The sequence below is a fragment of the Podarcis melisellensis genome (assembly GCF_964234715.1).
Source record: "Podarcis melisellensis genome assembly, chromosome: 6".
NCBI lineage: Eukaryota > Metazoa > Chordata > Lepidosauria > Squamata > Lacertidae > Podarcis > Podarcis melisellensis.
Window position 1 is genome coordinate 30,791,510 of NC_138538.1, and position 14,365 is coordinate 30,805,874.

Consider the following 14,365-nt stretch of genomic DNA (forward strand, 5'->3'; position numbering starts at 1 on the left):
CACGGGGCACCCTCCGGAGGGCTCCCTGTGCTTCGGGCAACAGGCTGCCGCCCCAAGCCTTGCGCGCTGGGCGGGAGCTCCTGCCGGGCGCGCAAGGCTTGCGGACAGCTTCCTGAAGCCTGGAGAGCGAGAGGGGTCGGTACGCACCGATGCCTCTTGCTCTCCAGGCTTCAGAGAAAGCCTGCATTCGCCCCATAGGACGCACACACATTTCCCCTTTATTTTTGGAGGGGGAAAAGTGCGTCCTATGGGGCAAAAAATACGGTACTTTCTTTGTGTTTATTTGATGCCTATTAAAGAGAGTTACTTTATATATAGTCAATATAGGCACAGAGTTAATTTTTTAAACATTTTCTAATGGTGGTGTGCCTCGAGATTTTTTTCATGAAACAAGTGTGCCTTTGCCCAAAAAAGGTTGGGAAACACTGCTCTAGTTGCCCATATATATTCTCATCCTGTCTGCCTCTCTCTTTTTCAGAGTACTGGAGCTGAGCATATCGTTTCCCATAGAATCAGAACTCACCATATCGATATTTGACCATGATTTGGTCGGATCAGATGACTTAATTGGGGAAACAAAGATCGACTTGGAGAACCGATTCTACAGCAATCACAGAGCCAACTGTGGGGTGGCCTCACAATATGACACGTATGTAATATAGAAGGAGTTAGCAAGGCAACCACAAACCCTTCTTGTCATTTTGTTAGTATTTTTTTAATTATTATTTTGCAGAAAGTATTGCTCTTTCAAGTGGCTGGTAGCAACTCTGTAGCCTTCCCAAGGAAGCCTGTTCCTATAGTGGTGGGTAGGGGTTGGACTCTGCTCCCTGCTTTATAGTCTCCTGGAATGCTAGCACTAAGATGAAATAAACCAGCTTCACATTCAGTTCTGCACCCAGTAGGAGGTAATGGCTATGGCCTCACATGACACTAAGCCATCATTTGATCTGTTCAGCAAACCACAGGTCATCTTACAGATGAGCTGACAAGCCACAGCTTATTTCTCCAAAGCTTAGTTTGTTCTCCATCTGATCTTGCCTTGTAGCTTAGATGAGCACCAAATGAAACAAGGTTAAACAAGGTAGTTGGTTCAGATATAATGCCATGCTAAAGTTAAAACAAGCCATGATAAGTTAAGCCAATAACAAACCATGGTTTCACACTGTGCTTTGTTTTCAGAAAACAAACCATGGTAAGTCTGCTAGGTTCAGATGTTCAAACAAACCATACTTTGACTTAACAAACCATGGTGTAGTATTATGTGCAGACCAGGCCAATAAGTTTGATCCTGTTCCTTCCTTACAGAGAGGGCTACAACATGTGGCGCGATGCTTTCAAACCCACACATATCTTGGACAGTTTGTGTAAGAAGAATTCACTCCCCTCAGCTGAGTACAGGCGGGAGGAAGTCAAAGTAAACAACAAGATTTTTAAGATCCCTCCTGAAGCTTTTCCTGAAGGTACTGGTTTATGCTAAAAAAACACAAAAACAAAACCTTTTTTTACCCAACTTTTCTGACAAGTTGCTCAGGGTGATATACATTGTTCTCATGCTCCCTATTTCATTTTCACAACAACACTGTGAGGCGGGTTAAGCTGAGAGGCAGTGACTAGCCCAAGGTCATCCAGTGGACATCACAGCTCAGTGGCGATTCGAATATGGGTCTACGCAATTATAGTCCGACACTCTAACCACTACAACACACTTGTTCAGTGTTTCAAAGGAGAACATAAAGCCAAAGCTGCTAAAGTGAGCAGTGGTGAGATCCCTTTGAAATTCCTATATAATTTATTTATAATAATGATAATAATTGATTATTTGTACCCCACCCATCTGAATGGGCTGCCTCAGCCACTCTGGCTGGTTTCCAGCATATATAAAAACATAGTAAAACATTGAACCTTAAAAAGCTTTCCTATACAGTACAGGACTGCCTTCAGATGCCTCCTAAAGGTTACCGGTATATAATTCCTAGGCTTTGCCATGGCGTTCTTCATTGGTTGATACTGATAAACAGTACTGATTCTGTCTGGTCCCCTTTCTTAGGGCTTCTGGTTGTTGTTGTTATTATTATTATTATTATTATTATTATTATTATTATTTTATTTTATTTTATTTATTTATTATAGAAGCCTTTGTAAAAGACAAGAAAGAAAACGAAGATGAAACCTGGTCTGCTTATGATGAGCACAAGGCTTTGTATGTTCTTCAACACTGGGATGAAATGCCAGAATATGGATATAAATTAGTACCAGAACATGTAGAAGTTCGGTCCCTTTACAATCCAGACAGCCCGGGTCTCCTACAGGTGAGACGAGACTGTTGGTTTACTCATAATACAACTTCTGCACATTGGTACTATAGGATCATGTGCAAGGAATGTTGCACTAGCACAACCACAGCGGGGAAAACACCCCCCTGTCATTGTAGGAAGGGCAAGGCTGTTATACATAGCAGATATAGACAGAAAGGGTGGTATGGCAAGAGGCAGCACTCGAGACCAAAAATGCATACCTTCTTCCAACATCATAAAGGTCTTTAGGCCAGCCATTACCAATGTAGGGCCCCCTAGGTGCTTTGAACTATAAGTCCCATCAGCCCCAGCCACCAGAGGACACTAGGTGGCAAAGACTGGCTTAGCTTCTTCCCTTTCCATTGAAGCCTTGGGAAATCATACCTGCGTCAACGTAGACGTTGTTTGTAAAACCTTATGCAGAGACTTTGGAATGTATGAGTGAGAGTTGTTGCACTAATCCCAGACCACTTCGAAACAAAAAGAAAATTAGCTCCTGAACATTGAGGATGAATAAAAATCATTTCACTGAGTTTCAAAATATGTCTGCAATATTTCATAAATACTTGTTAGCACCATTCTGGACGTTTCCCTCTCCCTTCATTAGATAGATTCAACTGCTCTTGAATCTCAGAAACAAACCCCTTGTTTTCTCCCAGGGCGCTCTCCACATGTGGATCGATATGTTTCCAAACGATGTCCCTGCACCACCTCCTGTCAACATCAAACCACGACTCCCAATCAGGTAAAGGCCCTCTGTGAACTGGAAGAGAACCAATTCCTAAACTATTTGTTGCTTTGCCTTTTATAGAACGTTTTCTTACATTGTGTGCCGCCTAGTAGGAACTATTGCAGAAAAACATCTGCAACAGGCACCTGACCTGCTGGTGCCTGTGCTAATGATGTATAGGAATTGCTATGTGAATGGCTGCCACTATGCAAAAGGTATCCCCTTAAAGAGAAGGAGTCTCTTCTGTTTTAACATGCCGGTGAAATGCAAATGAAGCAAGTTTAAACGCAGAGTCCTTTGGAAGATGTTTCAAAGCTCCAGCGATCAACTGATTGTTGGGGCTTCAAAGCACAGTGTAAGGTTCTCAACAAGCACCAACTATTGATTAAAGAGAGCCCTGAACAGTTGAAGCCCCAACTACTATATTATTATTATTATTATTTTATTATTATTACAGTGGTGCCTCGCAAGACGAAATTAATTCGTTCCACAAGTCTTTTCGTCTTGCGAGTTTTTCGTCTTGCGAAGCACGGTTTCCCATAGGAATGCATTAAAAATCAATTAACGTGTTCCTATGGAAACCGCCTTCAGACCAGGTCCGGGGACAGTCTGTCCCCCGACCTCTTCTGAAGGCTGGCGGGGGGCAAAAGTCTTTGCTCCCCCCTGCCTGCCTTCCCGGGAGAGCGGAAAACGCAGCGCTGCCTTCCCGCTCTCCCGGAAAGGCAGGCAGGCAGGGGGGACAAAGACTTTTGCCCCCCGCCAGCCTTCAGAAGAGGTCCTGGACCTCTTCTGAAGGCTGGCAGGGGGCAAAAGTCTTTGCTCCCCCCCCCGCCTGCCTTCAAAAGCCGTCCGGGCGCTTTTAAATCGCCCCGGACAGTCCCGGGGTGATTTAAAAGCCCCCGGTTAGGCAGGCAGGGGGGACAAAGACTTTTGCCCCCCGCCCGCCTTCAGAAGAGGTCCTGGACCTCTTCTGAAGGCTGGCAGGGGGCAAAAGTCTTTGCTCCCCCCCCCCGCCTGCCTTCAAAAGCCGTCTGGGATAGCGGGAAGCGCTTCCCTGCTATCCCGGGCCGCTTTTAAAATGCTGGCGGTGGGGAGCAAAGCCTTTCGCCCCCGCCGGCCTTCCTGGACCTCTTCTGAAGTCCGGAGGGGGGGAAAGGCTTTGCTCCCCACCACCAGCATTTAAAAGAGGTCCCCGGAGATTTCCCTATGGGCTTTCGTCTTGAGAAGCAAGCCCATAGGGAAAATCGTCTAGCGAAGCGTCGCAAAAACCGAAAAACCCTTTCGTCTTGCGGGTTTTTCGTCTTGCGAGGCATTCGTCTTGCGGGGCACCACTGTATTAAAATTTATATACTACCCTTCATCCGAAAATCTCAGGGCCGTTCACAAGATAAAAAATACAGAATAAAAGCACAAAGAAATAGAAGAAAGCCAAAACAACACAATAACCTCCCCTCCTACAAACACACTGTCAGCTGGCATTGGTGGCACTTGGGTGCATTTCCACCAAGGAGCTGCACCACCACCAACTCAAAGTCAGCTGACAAGGCCTTTGTTTGGGCAGGTGACCTGATGCTCTTGGATGGCAGTGGGTGTTACAGCTAGTGCAGCAAAAAGGGAGGAACAGCTTGGACTCAAAATGGAGTATTTCTGCACGCACCCTTTCTCTGCAGAAGGGGAAATTACCTGGCTTTGAAAGCATTTCCTCTGCTGCAGAAACTTCACACTTTATCTAGCGATCAGCTGATTGGAAGTTACAGGGAGCCTCTCTGAAGTCACAAACCCAGCTCATTGACACTAAACCTGCTGCTGCAAAAAAAGGTTATTGTAACTGTCAACTGACTGATGGTTACAGCAACCTCTTTTGAGCTTTGCTAGGTTTCACCCACCTGATGTCATTACAAGCTGGCCCACAGGGGGTGGAAGAGAGAAGGATCTGGCCTGCCTTCCTGATGCAGTTCCCTACCCCTGGTCTAAGGACTAAAATTACTCAGTTGCACCCTGTCTACCCTACGATCATTTGGCATGCTTCTGTTGTTGTTCACATACTGGGTAGTCTGGCCCCTCATATTGGTAAAGGGTACTCTTCGTTCTTTGTGGAAAGTTTTGTCCAGAATTTACAGATGCAGAAAATAAGTTTTGAACAGAACTTTGCATTTTCTCATTCTTTCTAGCTATGAGCTGCGTGTCATTATCTGGAACACGGACGATGTGGTCCTTGACGACGTCAATCCAATAACAGGAGAAATCTCCAGTGACATCTATGTGAAAAGGTGCTTTCACCAATAGATTCAGATACTCCGAAATGATAAGTCTGAAATGATAAAGAAATGATAAGTATAGCTTATCATTTCTTTAGAAACATGAGGATATTCCTGATGGAATAAGCAGCCAACTGTTCTGGTTTCAATACAGTGGGTTGCTAGTTTAGCAGGAGTTTAAACTTTTGATTAATAAGTAATATTGGGTTATATCCAATGTAGTGCTAAGTAACTGTCCCATTTTCACCTGCACAATGGGACCCCCTCCCCCTTCTCCCACACGTTATGGGTTTTGTGCCTTTTGTGAGGTGGGGCCAGGAACTGATGCTAAATTATTGCTAGATTCTAATAAAGGTTCTTCTGCAGTTGGATCAAAGGACTGGAGAAGGACAAGCAAGAGACAGATGTTCACTTTAACTCTTTGACTGGGGAAGGCAACTTCAACTGGAGATTTGTGTTTCGCTTTGACTACCTCCCAACAGAAAAAGAGATAACTTACAAGAAGAAGGATTCCATCTTCTCTCTGGAGGAATCGGAATTTCGGGAGCCAGCTGTCCTGGTCCTTCAGGTCTGGGACTATGATAGGATTGCAGCAAATGACTTTCTAGGTATTTTAATGCTCGCTGTGCCTTTTAAAGGTTTGGGGCATATATAAATGTTTTTCTTCTTAGTTGTTTCCAGAAGGGTGTGCAACAAATATATTGCAGGGAAGTTAAAAACTGGCCCTACAAAGCTTCTGAAACTCTCCTTTTCTTTCTAAAAGAACTCATCCATTTAGAGGCTTTTTTAGCAGTGCAATTTCCTAAAACGGCTAATCTGAATTGAGGAGGCTTCTAGGGATAGGAAAAGGAGAGTGCATGTGCTTGGCAAGCACATCTTTCTATAGTCCATCTGTTTTTCACCTTCATATACAAATAATTTATATTCAGTAAAAGTAATCTAGCCCATTTGTGTCTAAATTCTCAGTGCAGCTATTAAAAGCTTGTCTGCTGCAAGCAAACAAATGGTAAAACACCACTCAAAGCCTTTCATTCATGACTCCATATTGTTTTGATTTGGTTTCAGTTCCTGTTGATTAAATTGCATGGAATTGAATTAAAACAATATGGGATAATGGATGAAATTTTGTAAATACACTGGGGCAAGAACAAGCTCTAAAAAGGGAAAACTAATAGGCAGCACCATCTAGTGGTTGACCAAGGTACTGCAGATTTTTGAACTTCATTCTGATTTTGTTGGGGTGAAGTTGCAAATTCTGAACATGGTTTGCTGCCCAGATATCAATTACACTGAATGCATGAAATTGGACAGCAACAAAGAGATCTCAGCTGTATTTCCTACTATGCCATCTTTTTGCATATTTCCTCTTTCTGTACATCCTACTGTTTCCTCATGTAATATGGGGATTTACAACATCCTAGTGGTAAGAAATTGCATGCTAAAGACAAATTTAGGTTGAAGAAGAATGTTTTTAACCAATGAAGATGTAACGTTCTGGAATAGCTGTGATGGCAAAGAACATCACAAAGCTTGAGATGGAAGGAAAGAAGCACGTGGAGGATATCATGTAGTTTTTTCTTGATGCCTCTGTTGTGACCTGTTAGGATCATTTAAGATTTTCCCAGGTATCTTTCTGCTTAGGCGATTGTGTTCCTTTACCCCTCCCCTTTTAATGTAATGTTGTGCGGTGTACAAATACACCAGGGGGTGATTTGGTGGGTGCATTTTGCAGTGGTGGACTTGGGGCTCTCAAATTTCTGTGGCACCCTGTCGCAAGGGGCACCAGCATTGTTGTGGTGCCCCACGAACCACCAAGCATTCTTGCATTCAGTTGCTAGTCTGGCTGGCTTTCTTATGTGGAGTTGTGGGGCAGCGCCATCGTGCTCTCTGTCTCCAGAAGTAAAATGTCTTGGTTGCTGAGGAAGAGTTCCTCTGCCCCACCCTGCCTTGGAATGCAGGCTTACTTGAGCTTCCCTACTTTTGTGCCTTCCAGCCTCCTAGCTATTATAAAAGGAAGTGGAAGAGGCTGGTCAGTAGTTCCTGGGCTATGCCTTGAATCTGTTTTCTGACTCTTTGTTTCCTTTGCCTTGCTGTTCCCTGAATACTGCTCAATTTTGTTTGCTCATTCCTTGCCAGATGGTCCTCAATTTTCCCCTGATCCAGATATGCTGACTGTGTCTCAGTTTGTCTACTGAGGCAAACTGCTGTATTTGGGTTTGCAAATATTTTTTCCACCCAGTCAGATTGACAATGATCTCAGGCTTCCCTACCCTGTAAGCTAGGGCTGCCATACATTACTGGGATTTTAAAGGCGGAATTGACGTCCAGTGGGAGTTTCTGAAAGGTGCCTTGTCCTGGATGTTAGGCAAGTCAATCAAAAGACCAAAAGCTCAACAACTTTTGGGGTGTCCTGGTAACCCTACTGTAAGTACCTTTTAGCTGTGCATTTTCTACCTACTTCTATTATGATGGAAGTTCCTGTTTTGAACCAGGGGACTGTTTGCTCCAGTCTAATGCTGTGATCTCTACAAAAATGTAGTGGCTGCATTCTGTAAATCATATCGTAGCCCAATAGCTGCAAACAAAATTCCTGCAATTCCCTATGGATGGAAATGCTGTGTTTCCTAGCCATCTGGGGGGAAATTGTCAAATCTCCCATTATAAGTGGCCAGTATATGATGTTATCCCAACTTTGTTGTGTTTCAAGGAGCCATTGAATTGAAGCTGAACGATATGGTGAGAGCCGCCAAGAGTTCAGAGCAGTGCACCATCAAGATGGCCAAGGAGAAGGCCATGCCCCGCTTCTCTATCTTCCGAAACAAACGAATGAGAGGCTGGTGGCCATTCATCAAACTCAAGGGCCAGGAAGACATTGAAAGGGAAGAGAGGGAGGCTAAGCAGAAGAAGAAAAAGAAGAAGAAGAAGAAGTGGAGGAGCTCTGTAAAACCAGAAGACGTTGAGTTTTCAGATCCTAGTGGAAATATCTTCATCCTTACAGTAAGAGAACTTCACTGAAGATGCACTTATTTTTATAATTATTTACATTTATTAGCTATCTGTTAAGCTGTTTCTCTAGGCAGCATACAACACAAATCAAATACAGTGGTACCTCAGGTTACATATGCTTCAGGTTACATACACTTCAGGTTACAGACTCCGCTAACCCAGAAATAGTACCTCGGGTTAAGAACTTTGCTTCAGGATGAGAACAGAAATCGCACGGTGGTGGTGCAGCAGCAGAGGGAGGCCCCATTAGCTAAAGTGGTACCTCAGCTTAAGAACAATTTCAGGTTAAGAATGGACCTCTGGAACGAATTAAGTACGTAACCAGAGGTACCACTGTAGTACATTGAGGGTGCAATCCACACCCACTCGTTGTGGCCTGAGCTGAGTGGGACTCCCCTTCCATCAAGTCCTGCTGAGCTCCACTGGCCTCCACCTGCAGAGCGATGCCAACGTCACTCTGCTGGCCCAGAACCCCCACTCCACTCTGTAAGGCAGAACTGCCACTGGCAGGATCTCTACCATTGGCAGCAAGCAGATGGGAGTCTCTGAAGCACAGCAGACTCTTGCAGTATGTCAGACATTTTGCTCACAGTGTGCTTCTCTCCAGGGAAAAGTGGAAGCCGAATTCCAGCTACTGACTGTAGAGGAGGCTGAGAATGCCCCAGTTGGTCGGGCACGGAAAGAGCCTGAACCCTTAGAGAAACCCAAGTAAGTATCTAAAGATTTCTATAAATGACTTTGTAAATGAGAAGACCAGGCTGGTTCAGGCCGTGGTCCGTCTAATGCAGCATCCTGTTATATGGTGGTCAGGTGCCTATGGGAAGCATTCAAGCTTATGGGAAGCCCCTGCTCTATACTAGGGATGGGGGAATCTGTGGACTCCAACCCCCATCAGTCCAGCTGTCATGGCCATCAGCCAGGGATGATGGGAGTTGTAGTCCAGCAGCATCTGGAGGGCCACAGGTTTCCCACTCCTGCTTTGTACTGTTGTGAATTAAAGGGAATACATTAATATTGTTGGAACGCACTATTTACGGGAAAGCTGATTAAATGCAAAATGACCTTTGGATTTCCAGGCATTCAAGTATAGGTTGACTTGTCTTCACTGTGAGCATTGACCTATTATCAGCTGGGGGGTGGAGATAGCTATGTGCTACCAACATTAACTTTGTTGCTACACCCTTGTCCAAACCTGCATTGAGTCTTGCCCTTTCTTTTCTCCCCAGCCGCCCAAAAACATCCTTCAACTGGTTTGTGAATCCCATGAAGACGTTTGTCTTCTTCATTTGGAAGCGGTACAAGAAGTACATAATTGCACTACTTATTATTGCAATTTTGACCATATTCTTGGTTCTCATTCTCTACACAATGCCGGGATACATCAGCGAGAAGATAATAAACGGCTAAAGACAGTGCTTTCTGTCCTCTTCCCCAAGTTGGGACTTGACAAAGGAAGATAACAGTGACTTCTGTGCCAAAGACTTTAAGGAGCATGTGCAGCTGGCTGATTGTGCCTGGAGCACTTTGAAAATGCAACTGTCAGAGTAAGGGAAGAGACTGTCCATATTTAGGCAGTCAGGCATCCTGCTCACATCTGTGATGTGATGACAATTATCTCTGAAGAGCCTTTAGGAATTATTCATTAAACGCCTTGCCTTTCATTAGCTCTTAAGATGGTATGCTTGTTCTATGACCCTGCAACTCTTTATAGCTAAAGCAATCAACTGTCACTTAAGAAGAAAATAAGAAGAGGCCACCTATAGCAATAGATATAGAAGCATGGGAACCTAGCAAAATGGAAAGGGAATTTATAGTTTTATGCCACTGCTGTCTGTGTCTCCATATCATATGAGTCTGGTATGTGGGTGTGGTTTGCTAGGAATTGCCTGGCAGGTCCAATTGATACCCCTAGTGGTTCACAGTTGGTCTGTGGGTTGGCAGTTCCCCATTCCTTAATGTATTGGTTTGAGAAATGTGGATTTGCTAAATTTGCATTAAAATGCGGATCACATTTCTCATCCATCCCTACACTCTAGTGCAATAAGCAGTATACATGCCATCATGTTTGGAAGTGAGAGACAGCTGTGCTGTTTTCCATTTTTGTTAGTAGAGCAGGGCAGCTAGATCACAAGTTCATCCATCAAATGATATTTGTAAATATATAAATCACAGATTGGAGGGATAAGGAGTAGGGTTATGTTACTCCTAAGCATTGCAAGCGCTGCCTAAAAGGTGCCTCTGACATTTGTGCAACCCCATGGTGTGAAGAACTATTCAGCATTATCTAGCAAAACGATTCGATTTTCCCAGCAACATACTGCACTTTTGGAGCAAAGAAAATGTGTTGTCTTGGCAACAGAAAACTGTCTTGGACAAAGGTAATGCCCCCCCCCCGCCCCGCCGCCATATTGCCTGTATTAGCTGAAATGCTGCTTGTGTCTTTTTACCCTGTGAAATAATGACATTGATATAACATGATTTTTGCTGTTCTTTAAAGATTACATGCACTTTAAAAATAAATAACACTGCCACTTTTGCAAATTACAGGGTGGTGTTTTTCCCCAGAAATTCATATTTCTACAGATTTTTTTATATATATATATACAACCAGAGTGATTCACACATAGAGGCAAATTTCCAAATGCCGATCTGCTCTGCTGGGGCAATTGTGCGGGGGGGGGGGACACTGTGTAAGTCCAACAACTTACTTGTGCTCTTGAAAAAGTAGATTGGCCTTCTGTGACCTTGTGACCTCTAACAATTTTGAATTAAAACTCTGATGAAGCTCTGGGGTTCCCGTATCTTCTCTCTCTCTCTCTCTCTCTCTCTGTGTGTGTGTGTGTGTGTGTGTGTGTGTTTATCTCCCCTGCAGGTGAAGAAGCAACTGAGGGTGAGCAGTTTTAAGCTTAAAAAGCAACTCAAGGGTTAAGCAGCCGACTAGAAATGCAATACACCTCACTATAGTGGAGAAAATTGTGACCAGGTAACCTGGTCTGTACTATTCAGGTACTAAGTGTTGATGGGTGATTTCAAGGCCTCTCCTTCTCCCCCATATTTTGATTCTTTATATTTGAAGTAGGACTGGATGGTTTAAACAGAATGTAGCTGTTCAAGTAGTAAACATAATGAATAACCCTACTCCGAGAGAGAGAGAGAGAGAGAGAGAGAGAGAGAGAGAGAGAGAGAGAGAGAGAGAGAGAGAATGAATTACTAGGTTTCAGTGAGGATTCAGAAACAGTCAGGGGTGCCAACTTGAATAAAATATTGGGGGGAGGGGCAGGTAAGCCCCACCCCACATAATCAATCACTAGACATGGCACACACACACCATTTGAATCAACTTTTTTGGGTGGGAGTCCCCTCAAATATTTTATTGGGGAGGCTGAAGGGACCCCAGCCCCTAGCAGTCGGCTCCCATGTTAAACAGTATTTAACAAACTCTGAGTAGTATTGTGTGTGTGTTTGGGGGCAGGGAAGCAGTGGCAAGAGGCCAGCTCTTTGCAACTTGTGGACATGGAGGGACAGCGGCCGTCGCTCTGCCTTTTTGGTGTTTGTGGCCTTCTCAGCTACCCTTAGCTGCTTCCTCTCAATCCTGAGTTCCCCTTTTTCTGTGGCCTGGCAGTCTGAGGCTGCTTCTTCTCTGGATCTGATCTGCAAGGAGGCGTTAAGGAAGCAAGATGCCTGAGTTTATCTCTGTTCAGGACTTTATCTCCCAGACCCAAGAGGATCTCAGCTCTCCCACCACCTCCTCCTTTTCCAGCCACATGGGCAAATGCAGGAATACCGTTTACAGCCTAGAGGAGGTAAGAGAGGGTTCAAGGAAGGAGGTGGTGGCGGCTGGGCCGAAGCCAAAGCGGAGGGGGAGATCTTGGGATCCCACGAGGAGAATTTGCTGCTGGGTGTTCCTCACTCTGTGCAGGGAAATAGACAAACTGAGGAGCGAAGATGGGTGCAGTTATTTTTATTTATTTAAGGATTTGTACCCCCACATTTCCTTCAAAAGAGGAAGCTAAAAACAGCTTGCACAATGTCCATAGAGATTAACAGAGAACAACCAATTCCCATAAATGAGCTTGAAAAACCAAATAGCACAAGCTTCAGGGGAACTTTTATTCAATACAAAACTGCCCATCCAGCCAATGAAATTAACAGAAACCACTTCTTCTAAACAGGCAGTATTCACTTGCCTTCTAATGACCGAAGGACCAGATCTGGGGGAACAGATTCCATAGCTATGTTGCAGGCAAGAGCCTCTACTTGATATCTTGTCAGATTTCTCCTCACTGACAGAAGGAACCCAAAGGAAGGCCCCTTCCATGGGTACCAAAGTCACCTAGGAGAAAGCACATCCTAAGACATGCTGACTTGCCCCTTTGTCACAGTGACCTAGGACATAAAATTGCCTTCGGAATTATTCTCATCCCTATTCAGTGGCTTGGTGGCTTAAGTCCTTGCCCTCAGCAACTTTGCATTTATTAGAAGACTGGCAAGCAAGGCAATTGTATACCTAGGGCTAAAATGGGGCAAGAAAGCATGCATAGGATTGCACTGTTGGTGTTAAAAGAAATAAATAAATTGCACTGTTGTCCATGTGATCTATCTGTTTGCTTTGCTCTGATACTAACTAAACCACATTGTTCTTACCATCTATAAGGGAAGAGCTGTGGCTCAGCGGTAGAGCATGCAAAATGTCCAAGTTTCAGATCTCAGCCTCTCAAAGCAGTCCCATGTCTGAAAACCTGGAGAGCTGCCTGCCAGTCAATATAGACAACGTTGATCTGGTTTCCTATGTTCCTATAGGGCACCCTTTCAAAATGCAATTATATCTCACAGCTATCTGTGTAGGAGTGTGGGAGCCACCACCAAACTGTCCTCTGACTAACTTGAAACCATTTCTGCCCTTCTCACCTTCTCATTTCCTCTTATGAAATCCGTTGCATATCTGCCCTTCAGTTTCCAAATGTTGGACTCATTTGTGAAGCGACATCCAAAGGCCAGGATGCCTGATCAAGCTTTGCATAATGCAGTTTAGCAGAACCCGCAAAACAGTAAAAGAGCCTTAGGGCAGTATGTTAAGATAAAATGAAAAGCTGGAAACAGGAAACCATTTGGAAATATGAATAGTTTGAGGGCTGTAAAGAAAAGCTTGCACATCAGGAAACGGAAATGTTGCATGAACTCAGTGTGCACGAGAGGCAGGAATATCGAAAGCAACATCCACAACTTCAAGAGAGCAGCTTTAGAATGTTAAGTAATGATGGTGAGGGGCACAAAGCTTTTGAGTTATCCAGAGTTCCTCCTCAAAACAATGGGGTGGGTATACAGCTGGACGTGATATAGAAGACCAACATGATTTGATTTTCCAAATAGAGGAGAGTGGTCATTTACTGGTTTGTTTATCCCAGTAGCCCTTGGGGCAACTTGAATTCTGTTTTGCACCTAGAAAAATATAACCTTATCATGTATAATAATTTTTGCATATTTATAAACTTTGTTTTGCTTTGGGAGAGCAGCTTGTGCTTAGGATGTCCTTTTCTTTTTTTCTTTAATGCCTTTAGGCTTTAGATTCTGATCGAATCGTTCTGCAAAAAATGAGGAAAGCTGTGAAAGCAGAGCACACAACTGGACAAGGTCAGACTGTCATTGGGGATGTGGTATGGGCTGCCCAACCCAGAGGCCCTGAGAATTTTCCTGTACCTTTAAGGGTTGCTTAGAAGGGCTAATTTTACCAGTGTCCACTTATCAATTCTTATAGGAAGACGATGCCTCTCAGAGTCTTACAATGCAATATTATACATGTCTACTAGTCCTATTAAATCCTGTTAAATTAATTGAATGGTAATAACTGCTCTTTGGCAAGTATGTATAGGGTTGCAGACAGAATTTGGCAATCATAGATGTAGTTGATAGGATGAGATCTTGAAAGACACATCTTGCTTTTATGCATACACACACCTGTTTAAACAAGCATTCCCTAATCTCCTGACCGGAGCCTCCTGTTTTAATAGTTCTAATTTGTTCTTTTAATTGTTGTGTTGTTTTAATGGATTTCTTTTATTGCATTGTTGCGTGCCATC

At 44.0% G+C, this 14,365-nt stretch overlaps 2 protein-coding genes across 8 annotated transcripts in view; both read left to right on the forward strand.

Moving 5' to 3' along the window:
* Positions 1-10,823, forward strand: part of LOC309372751 (fer-1-like protein 4) — a 61,175-nt gene extending 50,352 nt beyond the window's left edge. For both annotated transcript variants that reach the window (XM_081916586.1, XM_081916585.1), the window contains 9 exons: positions 479-649; positions 1,306-1,460; positions 2,131-2,309; positions 2,954-3,039; positions 5,196-5,294; positions 5,649-5,890; positions 7,990-8,279; positions 8,896-8,996; positions 9,515-10,823. In XM_081916586.1, the coding sequence (XP_081772712.1) occupies positions 479-649; positions 1,306-1,460; positions 2,131-2,309; positions 2,954-3,039; positions 5,196-5,294; positions 5,649-5,890; positions 7,990-8,279; positions 8,896-8,996; positions 9,515-9,695 (1,504 nt within the window). In that variant the 3' untranslated portion in view covers positions 9,696-10,823. The remainder of the gene's footprint in view (positions 1-478; positions 650-1,305; positions 1,461-2,130; positions 2,310-2,953; positions 3,040-5,195; positions 5,295-5,648; positions 5,891-7,989; positions 8,280-8,895; positions 8,997-9,514) is intronic.
* A 155-nt stretch (positions 10,824-10,978) lies between these two features.
* Positions 10,979-14,365, forward strand: part of LOC309371594 (arf-GAP with SH3 domain, ANK repeat and PH domain-containing protein 1-like) — a 35,929-nt gene continuing 32,542 nt past the window's right edge. For 2 of the 6 annotated variants that reach the window (XM_081914397.1, XM_081914398.1), the window contains exons 1-2: positions 11,759-12,091; positions 13,847-13,919. In XM_081914397.1, the coding sequence (XP_081770523.1) occupies positions 11,966-12,091; positions 13,847-13,919 (199 nt within the window). In that variant the 5' untranslated portion in view covers positions 11,759-11,965. The other 4 variants (XM_081914394.1, XM_081914396.1, XM_081914395.1 and 1 more) reach the window with 4 other exon arrangements.